This window comes from Bombina bombina, chromosome 6 (assembly GCF_027579735.1).
Source record: "Bombina bombina isolate aBomBom1 chromosome 6, aBomBom1.pri, whole genome shotgun sequence".
Lineage (NCBI taxonomy): Eukaryota > Metazoa > Chordata > Amphibia > Anura > Bombinatoridae > Bombina > Bombina bombina.
Genome location: NC_069504.1, coordinates 361,156,540 through 361,175,629, shown reverse-complemented (window position 1 = coordinate 361,175,629; position 19,090 = coordinate 361,156,540). Strand labels below are relative to the sequence as shown.

Below are 19,090 nucleotides of genomic sequence, written 5' to 3'. Positions count from 1 at the left end.
GGTATAAAAGGAGCCAGAAGAATAAAATTAAATTTAGGTCAGCCCACAAGAGAAACGGGTGGGTCAGTGGACTCTCCTCCACAGATGGAAATGAAATTATCAGGTAAGCATAATTTATGTTTTCCATCTTAATGGGAGGAGAGTCCACTGCTTCATTCATTACTTGTGGGAACAAATACCCAAGCACTAGAGGACAACAAATGAAAAAAAAAATTATAATAATAATAATTTTTAAAACTTTGCAAAAGTATGTAAGGAAGACCAAGTGGCCGCCTTACAAATCTGTTCCATAGATGCCTCATTCTTAAAAAGGACACTGAACCCAAAAGTTTTCTTTCGTGATTCAGATAGAGCATGCAATTTTAAGCAACTTTCTAATTTACTCCTATTATCAAATTTTCTTCCTTCTCTTGGTATCTTTATTTGAAATGCAAGAATGTAAGTTTAGATGCCCGCCCATTTTTGGTGAATAACCTGGATTATTCTTGCTGATTGGTGGATAAATTCATCCACCAATAAAAAAGTGCTGTCCAGAGTTTTGAAGCAAAAAAGAAGCTTAGATGCCTTCTTTTTCAAATAAAGGTAGCAAGTGAACGAAGAAAAATTAATAGGAGTAAATTAGAAATTTGCTTAAAATTGCATGCTCTATCTGAATCACAAAAGAAAAAAATTGGGTTCAGTGTCCCTTTAAAGGCCCAAGAAGAGGCCACAGCTCTAGTTGAGTGAGCCGTAATCTTCTGAGGAGGCTTGTGTCCCGCTGTCTCATATGCCAGATGGATCATACTCCTCAACCGAAAGGATAGCGAAGTAGCAGTTTCCCTGAATACACAACAAATAAGGACGAAATCTTTCTGAACTCCGTGTCCTGAAGATAAAACTTTAAAGCCCGAACCACGTCCAGATTATGAAGTAACCTTTCCTTTGAAGAAGGGTTAGGACACAAAGAAGGAACTATTTCCTGATTGATGTTACAACTCGACACCACCTTGGGTAGGAATCCCAATTCAGTGCGAAGAACCACCTTATCGGTGTGAAAAACTAAGAAGGGAGGCTCACATTGCAAGGTCGCCAATTCAGACTCTGCGTGCCGATGCAATAGCCAGTAGGAATAGGACTTTCTATGAAAGAACCTTAATGTCAAGCGCATGCATAGGCTCAAACGGAGCCCTCTACAAAACTATAAGAGCCAAGTTTAAGCTCCAAGGAGGAGCTGAATTCCTAAAGCCTGGCCTGATCCTAACCAGAGCCTGAACAAAGTACTGAATGTCAGGAAGTTCTGCAAGCTTCTTATGCAACAGTACAGATAAAGCCGAAATCTGTCCCCTTAGGGAACTGGCGTCAAGACCCTTATCCAGACCATCCTGGAGAAAGGCCAAAATCCTGGATACCCTGACCTTCTGCCAGAGGTAACCTTGTTCCTCACACAAGGACAAGTAGGCCCTCCACACCATGTGGTAGATGCGTTGAGTGACCGGCTTCCTGGCCTGGACGAGTGTGTCACTCTTTCCGAAAATCCTCTCTTGGCTTAAGCCTAAGTGTTCAATCTCAATGCAGTCAGTCGCAGAGAATCGAGATTTTGGTGTAGAAAAGGACCTTGAACCAGAAGATCCCTATGACAAGGTAACCTCCATGGCGGCGATGACATCCACACCAGATCTGCAAACCACATCCTCTGCGGCCCCGACGGAGCAATCAGAATAGCCGAAGGTTGCTCCTGCTTGATGCGGGCCACTACACAAGGTAGAAGAGGCAACGATGGAAATATCTAAATTAGGTTGACGTGCCAGGGCATCGCCAAGGCATCTATCAGTTGCGCCTGGGGATCCCTGGATCGCAACCCGTATCTGGGTAGCTTGCAATCGAGTCTGGACGCCATGAGATCTCTCTCTGGAGTCCCCCATCTGTTGCAGATCTCCGCAAACACCTCGGAATGAAGAGACACGATTCCCCTGGATGAAACGTCTGTCTGCTCAGAAAATGTGCTTCCCAGTTGTCCACACCCGAAATGTGGACGGCTGAGAGTGATCAATTGTGAGTCTCTGTCCATTCCAGAATCCAAGATACTTCCCTCATGGCTAGGGAACTTCTCATCCCCCCCTGCTGGTTTATGTAAGCCAAGGAAATGTCAGTCTGGAATCTGATGAATCAGGATGACCCCAGGAGGGGCCAAGCCCTTAGAGCGTTGAATATAGCTCGAAGTTACAGAATATTTATAGGTAGACTCGACTCCATCTGCCTTGTGCCTTTCTGGCACCACAAACAGCTCCCCATCCTGATAGACTTGCATCTGTGGTCACAATCTCCCAGGATGGACTCCAGAAGGAAGTCCCCCAAGACAGCTCACCCGGTCAGGTCCACCAAGATAGAGAGACTCCCTCACCGGTCCGTCCAGAGATATCTGCTGGGACAGATCTGAATGATCGCCATTCCATTGTCTCAAAATGCACAGCTGAAGATGTCTGAGATGGAACCTGGCGAATGGAATGACATCTATGCTGGATACCAAGAGCCTGATCACCTCCATACATCTGACCACAGATGTCCTGGAGGATGTCTGAAGAGCTAGACAGTAGTTGTACGCAAGTTTGCAACGTCTCTGATCAGTCAAGAATATCTTCATGACTGAAGAATCAATTATCGTACCCAGGAATTCCACCCTGTTGCTAGAGACCAATGAACTCTTTCCTTCGTTTATCTTCCACCCGTGGGACCGAAGGAGAAGAGCTCTTGAGTGATCCTCCGCAAGCTTGTGGGACGGAGCCTGGACCAGGATATCATCCAGATAAGGTGCCACTGCAATCCCCCTGGCTCTCGCTACCGCAAGTAGAGCTCCCAGAACCTTTGTAAAGACTCTTCGGGCAGTCGCCAGACCAAAACGGAAGTGCCGCAAACTGAAGTGCTGGTCCAGGAAGGCGAACCTTAGAAACCTGAAGTGATCCCTGTGAACGTGAAGGTAAGCGTCCTTCAGGTCTATAGTTGTCATGAACTGCCCCTCTTGAACCAGGGGCAAAATTGACCTGATAGTCTCCATTTTTAACAATGGAACTGCCAAAAACTTGTTTAGGGCCTGTAGGTCCAGAATTGGACGAAACGTGCACTCCTCCTTTGGGACCACGAAAAAAGGTTTGAAAAATACCCCAGGCCTCTTTCTGCCGGAGGGATGAGAGATCCCTTAAGCACCCTAGGAAGAAGTCTCTTTTCTGGCCTTGAAGATATGTTTGACAGGAGGAACCTGCCTATGGGCAGATATGATTTGAAACCTATCCTGTAACCCTGGGTTACGACCTCCAGAACCCACGGGAAAATAACGTCTCTTCTCCAGGCAAAAAGGAATAGTCGGCCCACTACATGATCCGAGGATGGATCGGGGGGCAGCCCCTTTATGCCGACTGACTCGGCGGGCTTCTTATTCTGCTTGGACTTGTTCCAAGAGTTAGCTGGTTTCCAAGATCCCTTGGAATGCTCAGACTTTGCGGCAGGCTGCTGGCGCTGAGACTTGTCGAACGAAAGGGACGAAAAGTAGAACCCTTAGGTTTAGCCTTCATATTCTGAGGCAAGAAGGCACCCTTGCCACCCGTGACCGTAGATATGATGGAATCCTGGCCCGGGCCAAGCAAAACCTTTCCCTTAAACAGAAGGGAAAGCAGTCGAGACTTAGAAGTTGTCAGCAGACCACGACTTTAGCCACAGAGCCTTGCAGGCTAAAACAGAAAAATCTGATGTCTTAGCATTTAGGCAAATTATCTGCATGTTAGCATCACAAATGAACGAAAGCGCTACCCTTAAGGCCTTAATTCATTCTAGAATCTCATTGAGGATAGTCTCCACCTCGACCATTGCTGATAGAGCGTCACCAGTAGGTAGCCCCACAAGCCACCGCAGCGACCGCCGCTGTCAGTTGAAAAATGAACCCCGTGAGGTAGAACATCTTCCGCAACATGGACTCTTTTTAACCATGGGTTCCTTCCTTGTGTCTGCAGCAGTGTGTAGATGTGTCCCTGCTTCAGCACAAATTGTTTTGAATTTAAATTTTTTTAAAATTTTTTTTGGTTTTCTGACTTTCCGCCTACCTGCTATGCATATCACATGGTTGACACGTGATTGATACCTAGTGGGTCACAGATCCTCTTAACCTATTGGCACAGCTCAGTAGGAACTAAAACTATTCCCATTGGCGGCTTTGGCTACACATTGGCTCCTGACTGCACGTGTAGTCTCCTCAATCGGTTCATGACTGCATGTGTAGTCAGTGAGTGGGACAGCAGTGTGTTTGCAGCGCGGGCAGTAGTCAAATGGACTCCCCGAGCTCTGAGGGCGGCAGCTTAAACGCCGAGCTGAAATCAGAAGTCAAAGTGGGGTTTTTTTGCAACTAGTTCCCAGTAGTGCATTGCTGCTCCTGCTCATGATATATGGATACGAAGTGGAAGCTTAAAAATGCTTGATGATGTAATGCAAGTGTCTTTAGCTAATATTCCACTAAATATTCAGAAACGGTTCATCCCATCAACCTCATATATCCCATAAAAATAGTAAGTAGCTATTGGTGTTATTAAACTTTTTTTAATTCTTGCACATACTTACATACTGTTACTTGTAAATACATTTCGTTATTATATAATTTATCTATGTGTCCGTATCTCTTAAAACAAGTTAGTTTAACCTCCTGTTTGCTGGTACAACTGAATTACTGTCGCAAAATGATGTAGGTCTAAAAAGTGTGTCGCCAACATGAAAAGTTTGGAAAGCTCTGCTCTAGCGGAATAGTCGTTCTCTTAGAGAGCGTGGAGATAGCACCATCCACCATAGGGACGGTTCCCCACAGGGAATAGCCTTTTAAAAGAAGAGGGGGAAAAGGACGAGAGAAGTTTTTCCCATTCATTCTTAACGTTAGCCATCTTTAACAAAAAGCGGGAAGGCCTGGGGCACTACCCTGTCCTCATAAATCCTGTCCTGTCAAGTTTAGGGATCGAAGGTTCCTCCGGTAGTCACAGTTCCGGAAACCTCCAAGGTAGCAAGCACCTCTTTCAGCAGAAAGTGCAAATGCTCCATTTTAAATTTAAAATCTGGTTCCTCCGAGGACGGAGGCGTAAAAGTAGCCGATTCAGAACCAGAGGCGACAACCTCCGATAAGTCGGAGTTGTCCTCAGCGGATAATCAGACATCCAGCGGAGTCGAAGACCCCTGAGACGGATAGCATTGCCGTACCTTCCGCTTAGTAGGGCGAGGCATTGCATTAATGACCGCAGAAACCCCAGTCTGTAACTGATCGGCTAAGTCTGGCGGCCAAAGGATTAGTAGTGCCCTGGGGAACTGCTTGTGTAATCAGTGATGATTGCAGGGAACGCACCTCGCGGGCGAGAACTCTCAGAGGTGAATGGCTCAGTCATACTAAATATTTTATTCTTTTTAGATATAGCAATATTGTCAAAGCATGTGGAACAGATATACACAATAAACACAGTTAATAGGTTTAGATAAAGAGGGAGTATCCTCCAACATAGTCTCCTCCATATCTTGCGCCTTTATTGCAGATTAGAGAAGAAGTTAAATGGCACCTTTATATCCCAATTGCCGGGGGCACTCACCACCTCCTATGACCCGGACTACAAGAAACAGCTTTCGTCTCCTCCGAACGCTGAGGCCACACCCAGTCATATGGAGTGCCATGCAGGACCGCCCCTGCACTCGAGAAACACGCCAAAAAAATCCTGCCTCAATCTCTCAACTGACTGTTCCACACTGACAGAGCCTCATCACACAAATGCAGCAGAAACACAAACATGTACCATAAAATCCCTCCTGTTCAATAACCCCCTTCCGAGGGTATTACCCTAGATTCTATAAAGATAAAGGAGCCATACTGTGACCCCATCTTCTTACGTTATCAAATAACAGAATTTATGTTTACCTGATAAATTACTTTCTCCAACGGTGTGTCCGGTCCACGGCGTCATCCTTACTTGTGGGATATTCTCTTCCCCAACAGGAAATGGCAAAGAGCCCAGCAAAGCTGGTCACATGATCCCTCCTAGGCTCCGCCTTCCCCAGTCATTCGACCGACGTAAAGGAGGAATATTTGCATAGGAGAAATCATATGATACCGTGGTGACTGTAGTTAGAGAAAATAAATCATCAGACCTGATTAAAAAACCAGGGCGGGCCGTGGACCGGACACACCGTTGGAGAAAGTAATTTATCAGGTAAACATAAATTCTGTTTTCTCCAACATAGGTGTGTCCGGTCCACGGCGTCATCCTTACTTGTGGGAACCAATACCAAAGCTTTAGGACACGGATGATGGGAGGGAGCAAATCAGGTCACCTAGATGGAAGGCACCACGGCTTGCAAAACCTCTCTCCCAAAAATAGCCTCAGAAGAAGCAAAAGTATCAAATTTGTAAAATTTAGTAAAAGTGTGCAGTGAAGACCAAGTCGCTGCCTTACATATCTGATCAACAGAAGCCTCGTTCTTGAAGGCCCATGTGGAAGCCACGGCCCTAGTGGAATGAGCTGTGATTCTTTTAGGAGGCTGCCGTCCGGCAGTCTCATAAGCCAATCTGATGATGCTTTTAAGCCAAAAAGAGAGAGAGGTAGAAGTTGCTTTTTGACCTCTCCTTTTACCAGAATAAACAACAAACAAGGAAGATGTTTGTCTGAAATCCTTTGTAGCCTCTAAATAGAATTTTAGAGCACGAACTACATCCAAATTGTGCAACAAACGTTCCTTCTTTGAAACTGGATTCGGACACAAAGAAGGCACGACTATCTCCTGGTTAATATTTTTGTTAGAAACAACTTTCGGAAGAAAACCAGGTTTAGTACGCAAAACCACCTTATCTGCATGGAACACCAGATAAGGAGGAGAACACTGCAGAGCAGATAACTCTGAAACTCTTCTAGCAGAAGAAATTGCAACCAAAAACAAAACTTTCCAAGATAATAACTTGATATCAACGGAATGTAGGGGTTCAAACGGAACCCCCTGAAGAACTGAAAGAACTAAATTAAGACTCCAAGGAGGAGTCAAAGGTTTGTAAACAGGCTTGATTCTAACCAGAGCCTGAACAAAAGCTTGAACATCTGGCACAGCCGCCAGCTTTTTGTGAAGTAAAACAGATAAAGCAGAAATCTGTCCCTTCAAAGAACTTGCAGATAATCCTTTCTCCAAACCTTCTTGAAGAAAGGATAGAATCTTAGGAATTTTTATCTTGTTCCATGGGAATCCTTTAGATTCACACCAACAGATATATTTTTTCCATATTTTATGGTAGATTTTTCTAGTTACAGGCTTTCTGGCCTGAACAAGAGTATCAATGACAGAATCTGAGAACCCTCGCTTTGATAAAATCAAGCGTTCAATCTCCAAGCAGTCAGTTGGAGTGAGGCCAGATTCGGATGTTCGAACGGACCTTGAACAAGAAGGTCCTGTCTCAAAGGTAGCTTCCATGGTGGAGCCGATGACATATTCACCAGATCTGCATACCAAGTCCTGCGTGGCCACGCAGGAGCTATCAAGATCACCGATACCCTCTCCTGTTTGATCCTGGCTACCAGCCTGGGAATGAGAGGAAACGGTGGGAACACATAAGCTAGGTTGAAACTCCAAGGTGCTACTAGTGCATCCACTAGAGTCGCCTTGGGATCCATGGATCTGGACCCGTAGCAAGGAACCTTGAAGTTCTGACGAGACGCCATCAGATCCATGTCTGGAATGCCCCACAATTGAATTATTTGGGCAAAGATTTCCGGATGGAGTTCCCACTCCCCCGGATGAAATGTCTGACGACTCAGAAAATCCGCTTCCCAATTTTCCACTCCTGGGATGTGGATTGCAGACAAGTGGCAGGAGTGAGTCTCCGCCCATTGAATTATTTTGGTCACTTCTTCCATCGCCAGGGAACTCCTTGTTCCCCCCTGATGGTTGATATACGCAACAGTCGTCATGTTGTCTGATTGAAACCGTATGAATTTGGCCTTTGCTAGCTGAGGCCAAGCCTTGAGAGCATTGAATATCGCTCTCAGTTCCAGAATATTTATCGGGAGAAGAGATTCTTCCAGAGACCAAAGACCCTGAGCTTTCAGGGGTTCCCAGACCGCGCCCCAGCCCACCAGACTGGCGTCGGTCGTGACAATGACCCACTCTGGTCTGCGGAAGCTCATCCCTTGTGACAGGTTGTCCAGGGTCAGCCACCAACGGAGTGAATCTCTGGTCCTCTGATCTACTTGTATCGTCGGAGACAAGTCTGTATAATCCCCATTCCATTGACTGAGCATGCACAGTTGTAATGGTCTTAGATGAATTCGCGCAAAAGGAACTATGTCCATTGCCGCGACCATCAAACCTATTACTTCCATGCACTGCGCTATGGAAGGAAGAAGAACAGAATGAAGTACTTGACAAGAGCTTAGAAGTTTTGATTTTCTGGCCTCTGTCAGAAAAATCCTCATTTCTAAGGAGTCTATTATTGTTCCCAAGAAGGGAACTCTTGTTGACGGAGATAGAGAACTTTTTTCTACGTTCACTTTCCACCCGTGAGATCTGAGAAAGGCCAGGACAATGTCCGTATGAGCCTTTGCTTGTGGTAGAGACGACGCTTGAATCAGTATGTCGTCCAAGTAAGGTACTACTGCAATGCCCCTTGGTCTTAGCACCGCTAGAAGGGACCCTAGTACCTTTGTGAAAATTCTTGGAGCAGTGGCTAGTCCGAATGGAAGTGCCACAAACTGGTAATGCTTGTCCAGAAAGGCGAACCTTAGGAACCGATGATGTTCCTTGTGGATAGGAATATGTAGATACGCATCCTTTAAATCCACCGTGGTCATGAATTGACCTTCCTGGATGGTAGGAAGAATTGTCCGAATGGTTTCCATCTTGAACGATGGAACTTTGAGAAATTTGTTTAGGATCTTGAGATCTAAGATTGGTCTGAATGTTCCCTCTTTTTTGGGAACTATGAACAGATTGGAGTAGAATCCCATCCCTTGTTCTCCTAATGGAACAGGATGAATCACTCCCATTTTTAACAGGTCTTCTACACAATGTAAGAATGCCTGTCTTTTTATGTGGTCTGAAGACAATTGAGACCTGTGGAACCTCCCCCTTGGGGGTAGCTCCTTGAATTCCAGAAGATAACCTTGGGAAACTATTTCTAGCGCCCAAGGATCCAGAACATCTCTTGCCCAAGCCTGAGCAAAGAGAGAGAGTCAGCCCCCCACCAGATCCGGTCCCGGATCGGGGGCCAACATCTCATGCTGTCTTGGTAGCAGTGGCAGGTTTCTTGGCCTGCTTACCTTTGTTCCAGCCTTGCATTGGCCTCCAGGCTGGCTTGGTTTGAGAAGTATTACCCTCTTGCTTAGAGGATGTAGAACTTGGGGCTGGTCCGTTTCTGCGAAAGGGACGAAAATTTGGTTTATTTTTAGCCTTAAAAGACCTATCCTGAGGAAGGGCGTGGCCCTTACCCCCAGTGATATCTGAAATAATCTCTTTCAAGTCAGGGCCAAACAGCGTTTTCCCCTTGAAAGGTATGTTAAGCAATTTGTTCTTGGAAGACGCATCCGCTGACCAAGATTTTAGCCAAAGCGCTCTGCGCGCCACAATAGCAAACCCCGAATTTTTCGCCGCCAATCTAGCCAATTGCAAAGTGGCGTCTAAAGTAAAAGAGTTAGCCAATTTAAGAGCATGAATTCTGTCCATAATCTCCTCATAAGAAGAATCTTTATTGAGCGACTTTTCTAGTTCATCGAACCAGAAACACGCTGCTGTAGTGACAGGAACAATGCATGAAATCGGTTGTAGAAGGTAACCTTGCTGAACAAACATCTTTTTAAGCAAACCCTCTAATTTTTTATCCATAGGATCTTTGAAAGCACAACTATCTTCTATAGGGATAGTAGTGCGTTTGTTTAGAGTAGAAACCGCCCCCTCGACCTTGGGGACTGTCTGCCATAAGTCCTTTCTGGGGTTGACCATAGGAAACAATTTCTTAAATATAGGGGGAGGGACAAAAGGTATGCCGGGCCTTTCCCATTCTTTGTTTACAATGTCCGCCACCTGCTTGGGTATAGGAAAAGCTTCGGGGGGCCCCGGGACCTCTAGGAACTTGTCCATCTTACATAATTTCTCTGGAATGACCAAATTGTCACAATCATCCAGAGTAGATAACACCTCCTTAAGCAGAGCGCGGAGATGTTCCAATTTAAATTTGAATGTAATCACATCAGGTTCAGCTTGTTGAGAAATTTTCCCTGAATCTGAAATTTCTCCCTCAGACAAAACCTCCCTGGCCCCCTCAGACTGGTGTAGGGGCATGTCAGAACCATTATCATCAGCGTCCTCATGCTCTTCGGTATTTTCTAAAACAGAGCAGTCGCGCTTTTGCTGATAAGTGGGCATTTTGGCTAAAATGTTTTTATAGAATTATCCATTACAGCCGTTAATTGTTGCATAGTAAGGAGTATTGGCGCACTAGATGTACTAGGGGCCTCCTGTGTGGGCAAGACTGGCGTAGACGAAGGAGGGGATGATGCAGTACCATGCTTACTCCCCTCACTTGAGGAATCATCTTGGGCATCATTTTCTCTAAATTTTTTGTCACATACATCACATCTATTTAAATGAGAAGGAACCTTGGCTTCCTCACATACAGAACATAGTCTATCTGATAGCTCAGACATGTTAAACAGGCATAAACTTGATAACAAAGTACAAAAAACGTTTTAAAAATAAAAACGTTACTGTCACTTTAAATTTTAAACTGAACACACTTTATTACTGAATATGTGAAAAAGTATGAAGGAATTGTTCAAAATTCACCAAAATTTCACCACAGTGTCTTAAAGCCTTAAAAGTATTGCACACCAAATTTGAAAGCTTTAACTCTTAAAATAACGGAACCGGAGCCGTTTTTATATTTAACCCCTATACAGTCCCTGGTATCTGCTTTGCTGAGACCCAACCAAGCCCAGAGGGGAATACGATACCAAATGACGCCTTCAGTAAGCTTTTTCTATGTATCTGAGCTCCTCACACATGCATCTGCATGCCTTGCTTCCCAAAAATAACTGCGCATTAGTGGCACGAAAATGAGGCTCTGCCTATGATTAGAGAAGGCCCCCAGTGAAAAAGTTGTCCAATACAGTGCCTGCCGGTTATTTAACATAATTCCCAAGAATAAAATAACTCCTCAAAGCTATAAATTATTAAAAATGCTTATAAATCAATCGTTTTAGCCCAGAAAAATGTCTACCAGTCTTTAAAGCCCTTGTGAAGCCCTTTATTCTTATTTAATAAAAATGGCTTACCGGATCCCATAGGGAAAATGACAGCTTCCAGCATTACAAAGTCTTGTTAGAAATGTGTCATACCTCAAGCAGCAAAATTCTGCTCACTGTTTCCCCCAACTGAAGTTAATTCCTCTCAACAGTCCTGTGTGGAAACAGCCATCGATTTTAGTAACGGTTGCTAAAATCATTTTCCTCTTACAAACAGAAATCTTCATCTCTTTTCTGTTTCAGAGTAAATAGTACATACCAGCACTATTTTAAAATAAACTCTTGATTGAAGAATAAAAACTACATTTAAACACCAAAAAACTCTAAGCCATCTCCGTGGAGATGTTGCCTGTACAACGGCAAAGAGAATGACTGGGGAAGGCGGAGCCTAGGAGGGATCATGTGACCAGCTTTGCTGGGCTCTTTGCCATTTCCTGTTGGGGAAGAGAATATCCCACAAGTAAGGATGACGCCGTGGACCGGACACACCTATGTTGGAGAAATATATATATATATATATATATATATATATATATATATATATATATGAAACGATGAAAAGCAGGCAGCAAAACTCGTCAACGCCGATTGCTAATGGAGCTGTTAATCTGAGTCGGGATGGGTTCGCAGAAAGACTCTCCCTGCATCTCCGGACTAACATTCATCCATGCTCTCACTGAGAGGCTGACAGGGCTATTTAAAATTCCAGTCCCATTTCGAAGAGTACTACCCTCCATAAGATACTCCTAATCTTCCGACACTTCTCTGCCAACCTCCTGTGACAAAGAATGACTGGGGGATGAGGGGAGTGGGGGAGGTATTTAAGCCTTTGGCTGGGGTGTCTTTGCCTCCTCCTGGTGGCCAGGTTCTTAATTCCCACAAAGAAATTAATGAAGCAGTGGACTCTCCTCCCATTAAGATGGAAAGAGTCGCACCAAAAGGTAGCAGCTCCAGCCACTGCAGCAACCCCTGCTGTCAGTTGAAACAAATACCCTGTGTGTTGAAACATCTTTCTCAGAGTTTCTAGCTTCTTAACCATGGTCTCTTTAAAACGAGAAACTATCCTCATGCGGTATAGTAGTGCGTTTAGCAAGCGTAAGATAGCGCCATCCACCTTAGGGACGGAACCCCACAACTCCAATTGAAAGTCCGGAACCAGGAATAATTTCTTAAGGGAAGAAGGGGAAAAGGAAGAACCAAGTCTCTCCCATTCATTCTTAATATTAATATTTTACGGGAACGTCTGTGGTACAACCTGGTCCTCGTAGACCTTATCTAGTTTAGCAATACAAGGTTACTCAGGTAATTTAGGTTCCGGAACCTCTAAAGTAGCCAAAACTTTAACAGAAAGCGTAAGTGTTCAATCCTAAATCTAAAATCTGGTTCCTGCGCAGCTGAAGGCTTAGAGGCAGAAGAGTCCGACCCAGAAAGAGCATCCTCTGGTGTATCAGAGGCGACTTCATCAGCGGATAATCTTGTATCAGATAAATCCAATAAGTTAGTAAATGACCCCTGGGAAGGATAGCAATATTTGACCTTTAGCAGGGCAAGGTAAAGCACTGAAGGCCGCAGACACTGCCGTTTGTAGCTGTTCAGTAAAGTCTGGCGGTAAGAGGGCCCCTCCAGTAGGAGAATTAGCAGCGCATTGGGAAGCTGCATGTAACGCACCTCTCGGGACGGAGACTCCTCAGAGGTAGACGGCTCAGTGGTACTAAACATATTGGCTCTAAGATATAATTACTTTATCAAGGCATGTGGAACATAATTTAGCAGGCGGATATACCATAGCCTCCTCACAATATAGACAGGTTTTAGATTTAGGTAAAGAGGAAGTACCCTCTATCAGAGTCCACCATAGCTTGCGCTTGAAGATGGACTATAGAAAAAGAGGAAATCAGTATGACCACACCCGGTCATGTGGTGCGCCATGCAGGACCGCCCCTGCTACAGGAAAAAGTGCGCCAAACCTAAACGGCTGCGCAGCTAACCAAACGAAAGTAAAACCTGTATGTTTCAATATCTGCCTGAGCCTCATCTCACACATGTCGCAGGATAAAACATAAGTAAATTATGCGATAAATCCCCCCTGTTCAATAATCCCCTTCCGGAGATATTAACCCTTGATGCCATACAGATAAAAGGAGTCACACTGTGACCCTTTCTTCTTGCGTTATCATATGTGTATAAAAAAATGAAACAATCTTACCGGCATCTCTGCCGTGGAACAGACACACAGCCTTTCAAGTTTGACAGTCTTGTAGCATCGCTCCTGACATGGACTTGAGTGATAGAATCAGGCAGTGAAACTAGTCAACACTGATTGCTTAGGAGCTGTTAATACGAGTCTGGATGGGTTCGCAGAAAGACTCTCCCTGCATCTCCAGACTAACATTCAACAAGACTACTTAAAACTCCAGTCCCATTCTAAAGGGTACTACCCTCCATAAGGAACTACTCCGTATCTTCTGACACTTCTCTGCCAACCTCCTGTGACGAAAGGCAAAGAATGACTAGTATATGAGGGAAGTGGGGGAGGTATTTAAGCCTTTTGCTGGTGTGTTTTTGCCAGGTTCTGTATTTCCCACAAGTAAGGAATGAAGCCGTGGACTCTCCTCATATTAAGAAAAAGGATAGCCCCCACGAAAAAAATGTGTAAAATGTCCCTTTAACCCCGTAGTGACCACAGCACTTTTCCATTTTCTGACCCTTTGGGACCAAGGCTATTTTTAAATTTCTGCTGTGTTTGTGTTTAGCTGTAATTTTCCACTCTTACTCATTTACTGTACCAACACATATTATATACCGTTTTTCTCGCCATTGAATGGACTTTCTAAAGATAACATTTTCATCATTATCTTATAATTTACTATAAAAATATTTATAAAATATCATGAAAAAATGGGGGGGGGGGAATACTTTTTCTAACCTTGACCTCCAAAATCCGTTACACATCTACAACCACCAAAAAACACCCATGCTAACTAAATAGTTTCTAAATTTTGTCCTGAGTTTAGAAATACCCAATGTTTACATGTTCTTTGCAAGTTATAGGGCAATAAATACAAGTAGCACTTTGCTATTTCAAAACCACTTTTTTTGAAAATTAGCGATAGTTACATTGGAACACGGATATCTGTCAGGAATCCCTGAATATCCCTTGACATGTATATATATTTTTTTAGAAGACAACCCAAAGTATTGATTTAGGCCTAGTTTGGTATATTTCATGCCACCATTTCACCACAAAATGTGATCAAATAAAAAAATTGTTCACTTTTTCACAAACGTTAGGTTTCTAACTGAAATAATTTACAAACAACTTGTGCAGGCACAAATGGTTGTAAATGCTTCTCTGGGATCCCCTTGGTTCAGAAATAGCATACATTTTATGGCTGTAGCATTACTTTTTGGTAATTAGAAGGCAGCTAAATGCTGCTGCGCACCACACTTTATTATGCCCAGCAGTGAAGGGGTTAATTAGGTAGCTTGTAGGGAGCTTGAAGGGTTAATTTTAGCTTTAGTGTAGAGATCAGCCTCTCACCTGACACATCCCACCCAATGAACTCTCTCAAACAGCTCTCATCCCTCCCCCACCCCACAATTGTCCCCTCCATCTTAAGTACTGGCAGAAAGTCTGCCAGTACTAAAATAAAAGGATTTTTTTCATTTTTTTTCCCATTTAAAAAAAAATAAAATATTATATATATATATATATATATATATATATATATATATATATATATATATACTGCTGTGTATAATCTCTCCTTAGCCCCCAACCTCATTGATCCCCCCCCAAAGAGCTCTCTAACCCTCCCCCCACTAACTATTCCCCACCATTTTGGGTACTGTCTGCCAGTACCCACTTTGCACATAAATGTGTTTTTTTTGTTTGTTTTTTAAATAACTACTTTTTTCTGTAGTGTAGCTGCCCCCCCCCCCCCTGCATACCCTACCCCCTCCCCGATCTATTTTTAGAAATTATTTTCCCCCTCGACTCCGTCCCACCACCCTGAATTTGTAAAGCCTGGATCACGGGCGTGTACACGGCGATCTTTTCCGACTGCTGGCCGGAAGATTGCCAGCGATGGGCCGCCCACCCGCCTCCCTGTAGCTGCTCCCACCCACCAACGATCGGCACCATTGCTGGCCGATGCAGAGAGGGCCACAGAGTGGCCCCCTCTGCATCGGTGTGCCAAAAAAGGTATTGCAGTAATGCCTCAATATTGAGGCATCACTGCAATACCTTAGAAGCTGCTGGAAGCAATCAGGATCACTTCCAGAGCTTCAAACCTTAGAGGACGTGCTAGGCACGTCCTTGGTCGTTAAGTGACCTCCAATGGAGGACGTGCCTGGCACGTCCTTGGTCGTTAAGGGGTTAAGTTGCCCCTTATCTGTTTCCCAAACTAAAGACAGTAAGGGAGAGAGATAAAACTGGCATAAAAGTCTGTCCAAAAATGCATTCCACAAAGCTTTGATTGCACAAACTGAGATAAAAAGAAAACTACTTCAAACATGGCAACGCCCATTACTTTATAGAAACTAAATCTTTATACTTTTATTTTTACAATTTATATTTTTTAATTATTGAAAATATATCTACAGATTATTCAATGTCAAATATTTGCTTTCAATACATTATCTCTAGCATGTATTTACTGTTTAACATCCCTTTAAGAGATCATGTGCAACACAAACCTGACTGTAAGTCCCCTGGTAAAACACAGGATGTATTCTGCCATATTTTTCTTCAAAAAGTTGTATAAAAGACACAATATCTCCTACAGGGTCAGTAACTCTGCTTCGAGGATCTGGTCGGATAAAACGCAGGGCAAACCTAAGGTTAACAAAAAATAAAATAGTAATATTTTATTATTATTTTAATATTTATGCCAATGATACAATACAAACACCTTGCACATAAAGTTAAAGTTAATTGACCAAACCGTACCTAAATATATCAAGTAGTGTGTAATATGTGAGGCGAAATGGAAGCATTACCAGATAGTAACCCCATCCGAGAAGTCCCTGTGGGAGAAAAGGAAGGCAATAAATTGTGGTCTGTACTTTTACATGTTACTGTCCGGTACATTTAGAAGGTACCTTTGAGCTTACCCTTGGTTGTGGTCGTGATACCACATAACTGTATACTCGCTGGTCCCCTGTGTTCACTTGCAGTGGTCGGCTAGGAGGGGTATTGAAAACACTGGGGACACCTTCCTGTTCATTTAACCGGTCCTGCACAGCGGCCTGAAATAGATGGGGTATTAAAAGGATAGAAAGATCAAAATTTAAAATGTGCATGGGTGCATTTCAGTTTGAAAAAACAAAATTTATGCTTACCTGATAAATTTCTCTCTTGTGGTGTATCCAGTCCACGGGTTCATCCATTACTTGTGGGATATTCTCCTTCCCAACAGGAAGTTGCAAGAGGACACCCACAGCAGAGCTGTCTATATAGCTCCTCCCCTAACTGCCACCCCCAGTCATTCGACCGAAGATAAGCAAGAAAAAGAAGAAACTATAGGGTGCAGTGGTGACTGTAGTTTAAAAATAAAAAACACCTGCCTTAAAGTGACAGGGCGGGCCGTGGACTGGATACACCACAAGAGAAAGAAATTTATCAGGTAAGCATAAATTTTGTTTTCTCTTGTAAGGTGTATCCAGTCCACGGGTTCATCCATTACTTGTGGGATACCAATACCAAAGCTTTAGGACACGGATAAAGGGAGGGACAAGGCAGGAACTTAAACGGAAGGCACCACTGCCTGCAAGACCTTTCTCCCAAAAATAGCCTCCGAGGAAGCAAAAGTATCAAATTTGTAGAATTTAGAAAAAGTATGAAGCGAAGACCAAGTCGCTGCCTTACAAATCTGTTCAGCAGAGGCCTCATTTTTAAAAGCCCATGTGGAAGCTACCGCTCTAGTGGAATGAACTGTAATTCTTTCAGGAGGCTGCTGGCCAGCAGTCTCAAGCTAAACGGATTACACTTCTCAGCCAAAAAGAAAGAGAAAATGCCGAAGCCTTTTGGCCTCTCCTCTGTCCAGAGTAGACAACAAACAATGCAGATGTTTGACGAAAATCCTTAGTAGCTTGTAAATAAAACTTTAAAGCACGAACCACGTCAAGATTGTGTAATAGTTCCTTTAAGGAACTAGCTGACAATCCCTTCTCCAATCCATCTTGGAGAAAGGAAAATATCCTAGGAATCCTGACTTTACTCCATGAGTAACCCTTGGATTCCCACCAATGAAGAGAAATTAGATTTGGATGTTTGAATGGACCTTGGAGTAGATGGTCCTGCCTCAGCGGCAGAGTCCATGGTGGAAGGGATGACATGTCCACCAGATCTGCATACCAAGTCCTGCGTGGCCAAGCAGGTGCTATAAAAATCACCGAAGCTCTCTCCTGCTTGATCTTGGCAATCAGACGAGGGAGGAGAGGAAATGGTGGGAACACATAAGCCAGGCTGAAGGACAAGGGCACTGCTAGAGCATCTATCAGCGCTGCCTGGGGATCCCTTGACCTGGACCCGTAACAGGGAAGCTTGGCGTTCTGACGAGACGTCATCAGATCCACTTCTGGTTTGCCCCATAGTTGAATCAGCTGGGCAAATATCTCCGGATGGAGCTCCCACTCCCCCGGATGAAAAGTCTGCCGACTTAGAAAATCTGCCTCCCAGTTCTCTACTCCTGGGATATGGATAGCTGAGAGATGGCAAGAGTGAACCTCTGCCCATAGAATTATCTTTGAAACCTCCAACATTGCCAGGGGGCTTCTTGTCCCCCCTGATGGTTGATATAGGCTACAGTCGTGATATTGTCCGACTGAAATCTGATGAACCTGACCGCAGCTAGTTGAGGCCAAGCCTGAAGAGTATTGAATATCGCTCTCAGTTCCAGAATGTTTATCGGAAGGAGGGCTTCCTCCTGAGTCCACGAACCCGAGCCTTCAGGGAGTTCCAGACTGCGCCCCAGCCCAGAAGGCTGGCATCTGTCGTGACTATAGTCCACTCTGGCCTGCGGAAACTCATTCCCCTGAAAAGATTGACCCGAGAGAACCACCAGAGAAGAGAACCCCTGGTCTCTTAATCCAGATTTAGCAGAGGGGACAAATCTGTGTAATCCATTCCACTGATTGAGCATGCAAAGTTGCAGTGGTCCGAGATGTAGGCAGGCAAACGGAACTATGTCCATTGCCGCTACCATTAGGCCGATTACTTCCATACACTGAGCCACTGACGGCCGAGAAGTGGAATGAAGAGCACGACAGGAAGTTAGAAGCTTTGATAACCTGACCTCTGTCAGAAAAATTTTCATTTCTACTGAATCTATCAGTGTTCCTAGGAAGAAAACTCTTGTGAGAGGGGAGAGAGAACTCTTTTCTTCGTTCACCTTCCACCCGTGAGACCTCAGAAAAGCCAGAACAATGTCCGTATGGGACTTGGAGATTCGAAAAGTCGACGCCTGTATCAGAATGTCGTCTAGGTAAGGAGCCACCGCTATGCCCCGTGGCCTTAGAACCGCCAGTAGGGACCCTAGAACCTTAGTAAAGATTCTTGGTGCCGTGGCTAACCCGAAGGGAAGAGTCACAAACTGGTAATACCTGTCTAAGAAGGCGAACCTGAGGAACGGATGATGATCTCTGTGAATCGGAATGTGGAGATAAGCATCCTTTAAGTCCACGGTAGTCATATATTGACCCTCCTGGATCATAGGGAGGATGGTTCGGATAGTCTCCATCTTGAAGGATGGGACCCTGAGAATTTGTTTAGGATCTTGAGATCCAAGATTGGTCTGAAAGTTCCCTCTTTTTTGGGA

General features: G+C 44.2%; 1 protein-coding gene across 1 annotated transcript in view; it reads right to left on the bottom strand.

The window, feature by feature from the left end:
- FAF2 (Fas associated factor family member 2) overlaps positions 1–19,090 on the bottom strand; it is a 130,852-nt gene that overhangs the window by 61,301 nt on the left and 50,461 nt on the right. Inside the window, exons 3-5 of the mRNA XM_053717038.1 lie at positions 16,386–16,520; positions 16,222–16,298; positions 15,969–16,107 (exon numbers count right to left, since the gene is read on the bottom strand). Coding sequence (XP_053573013.1) covers positions 15,969–16,107; positions 16,222–16,298; positions 16,386–16,520 — 351 coding nt within the window. The remainder of the gene's footprint in view (positions 1–15,968; positions 16,108–16,221; positions 16,299–16,385; positions 16,521–19,090) is intronic.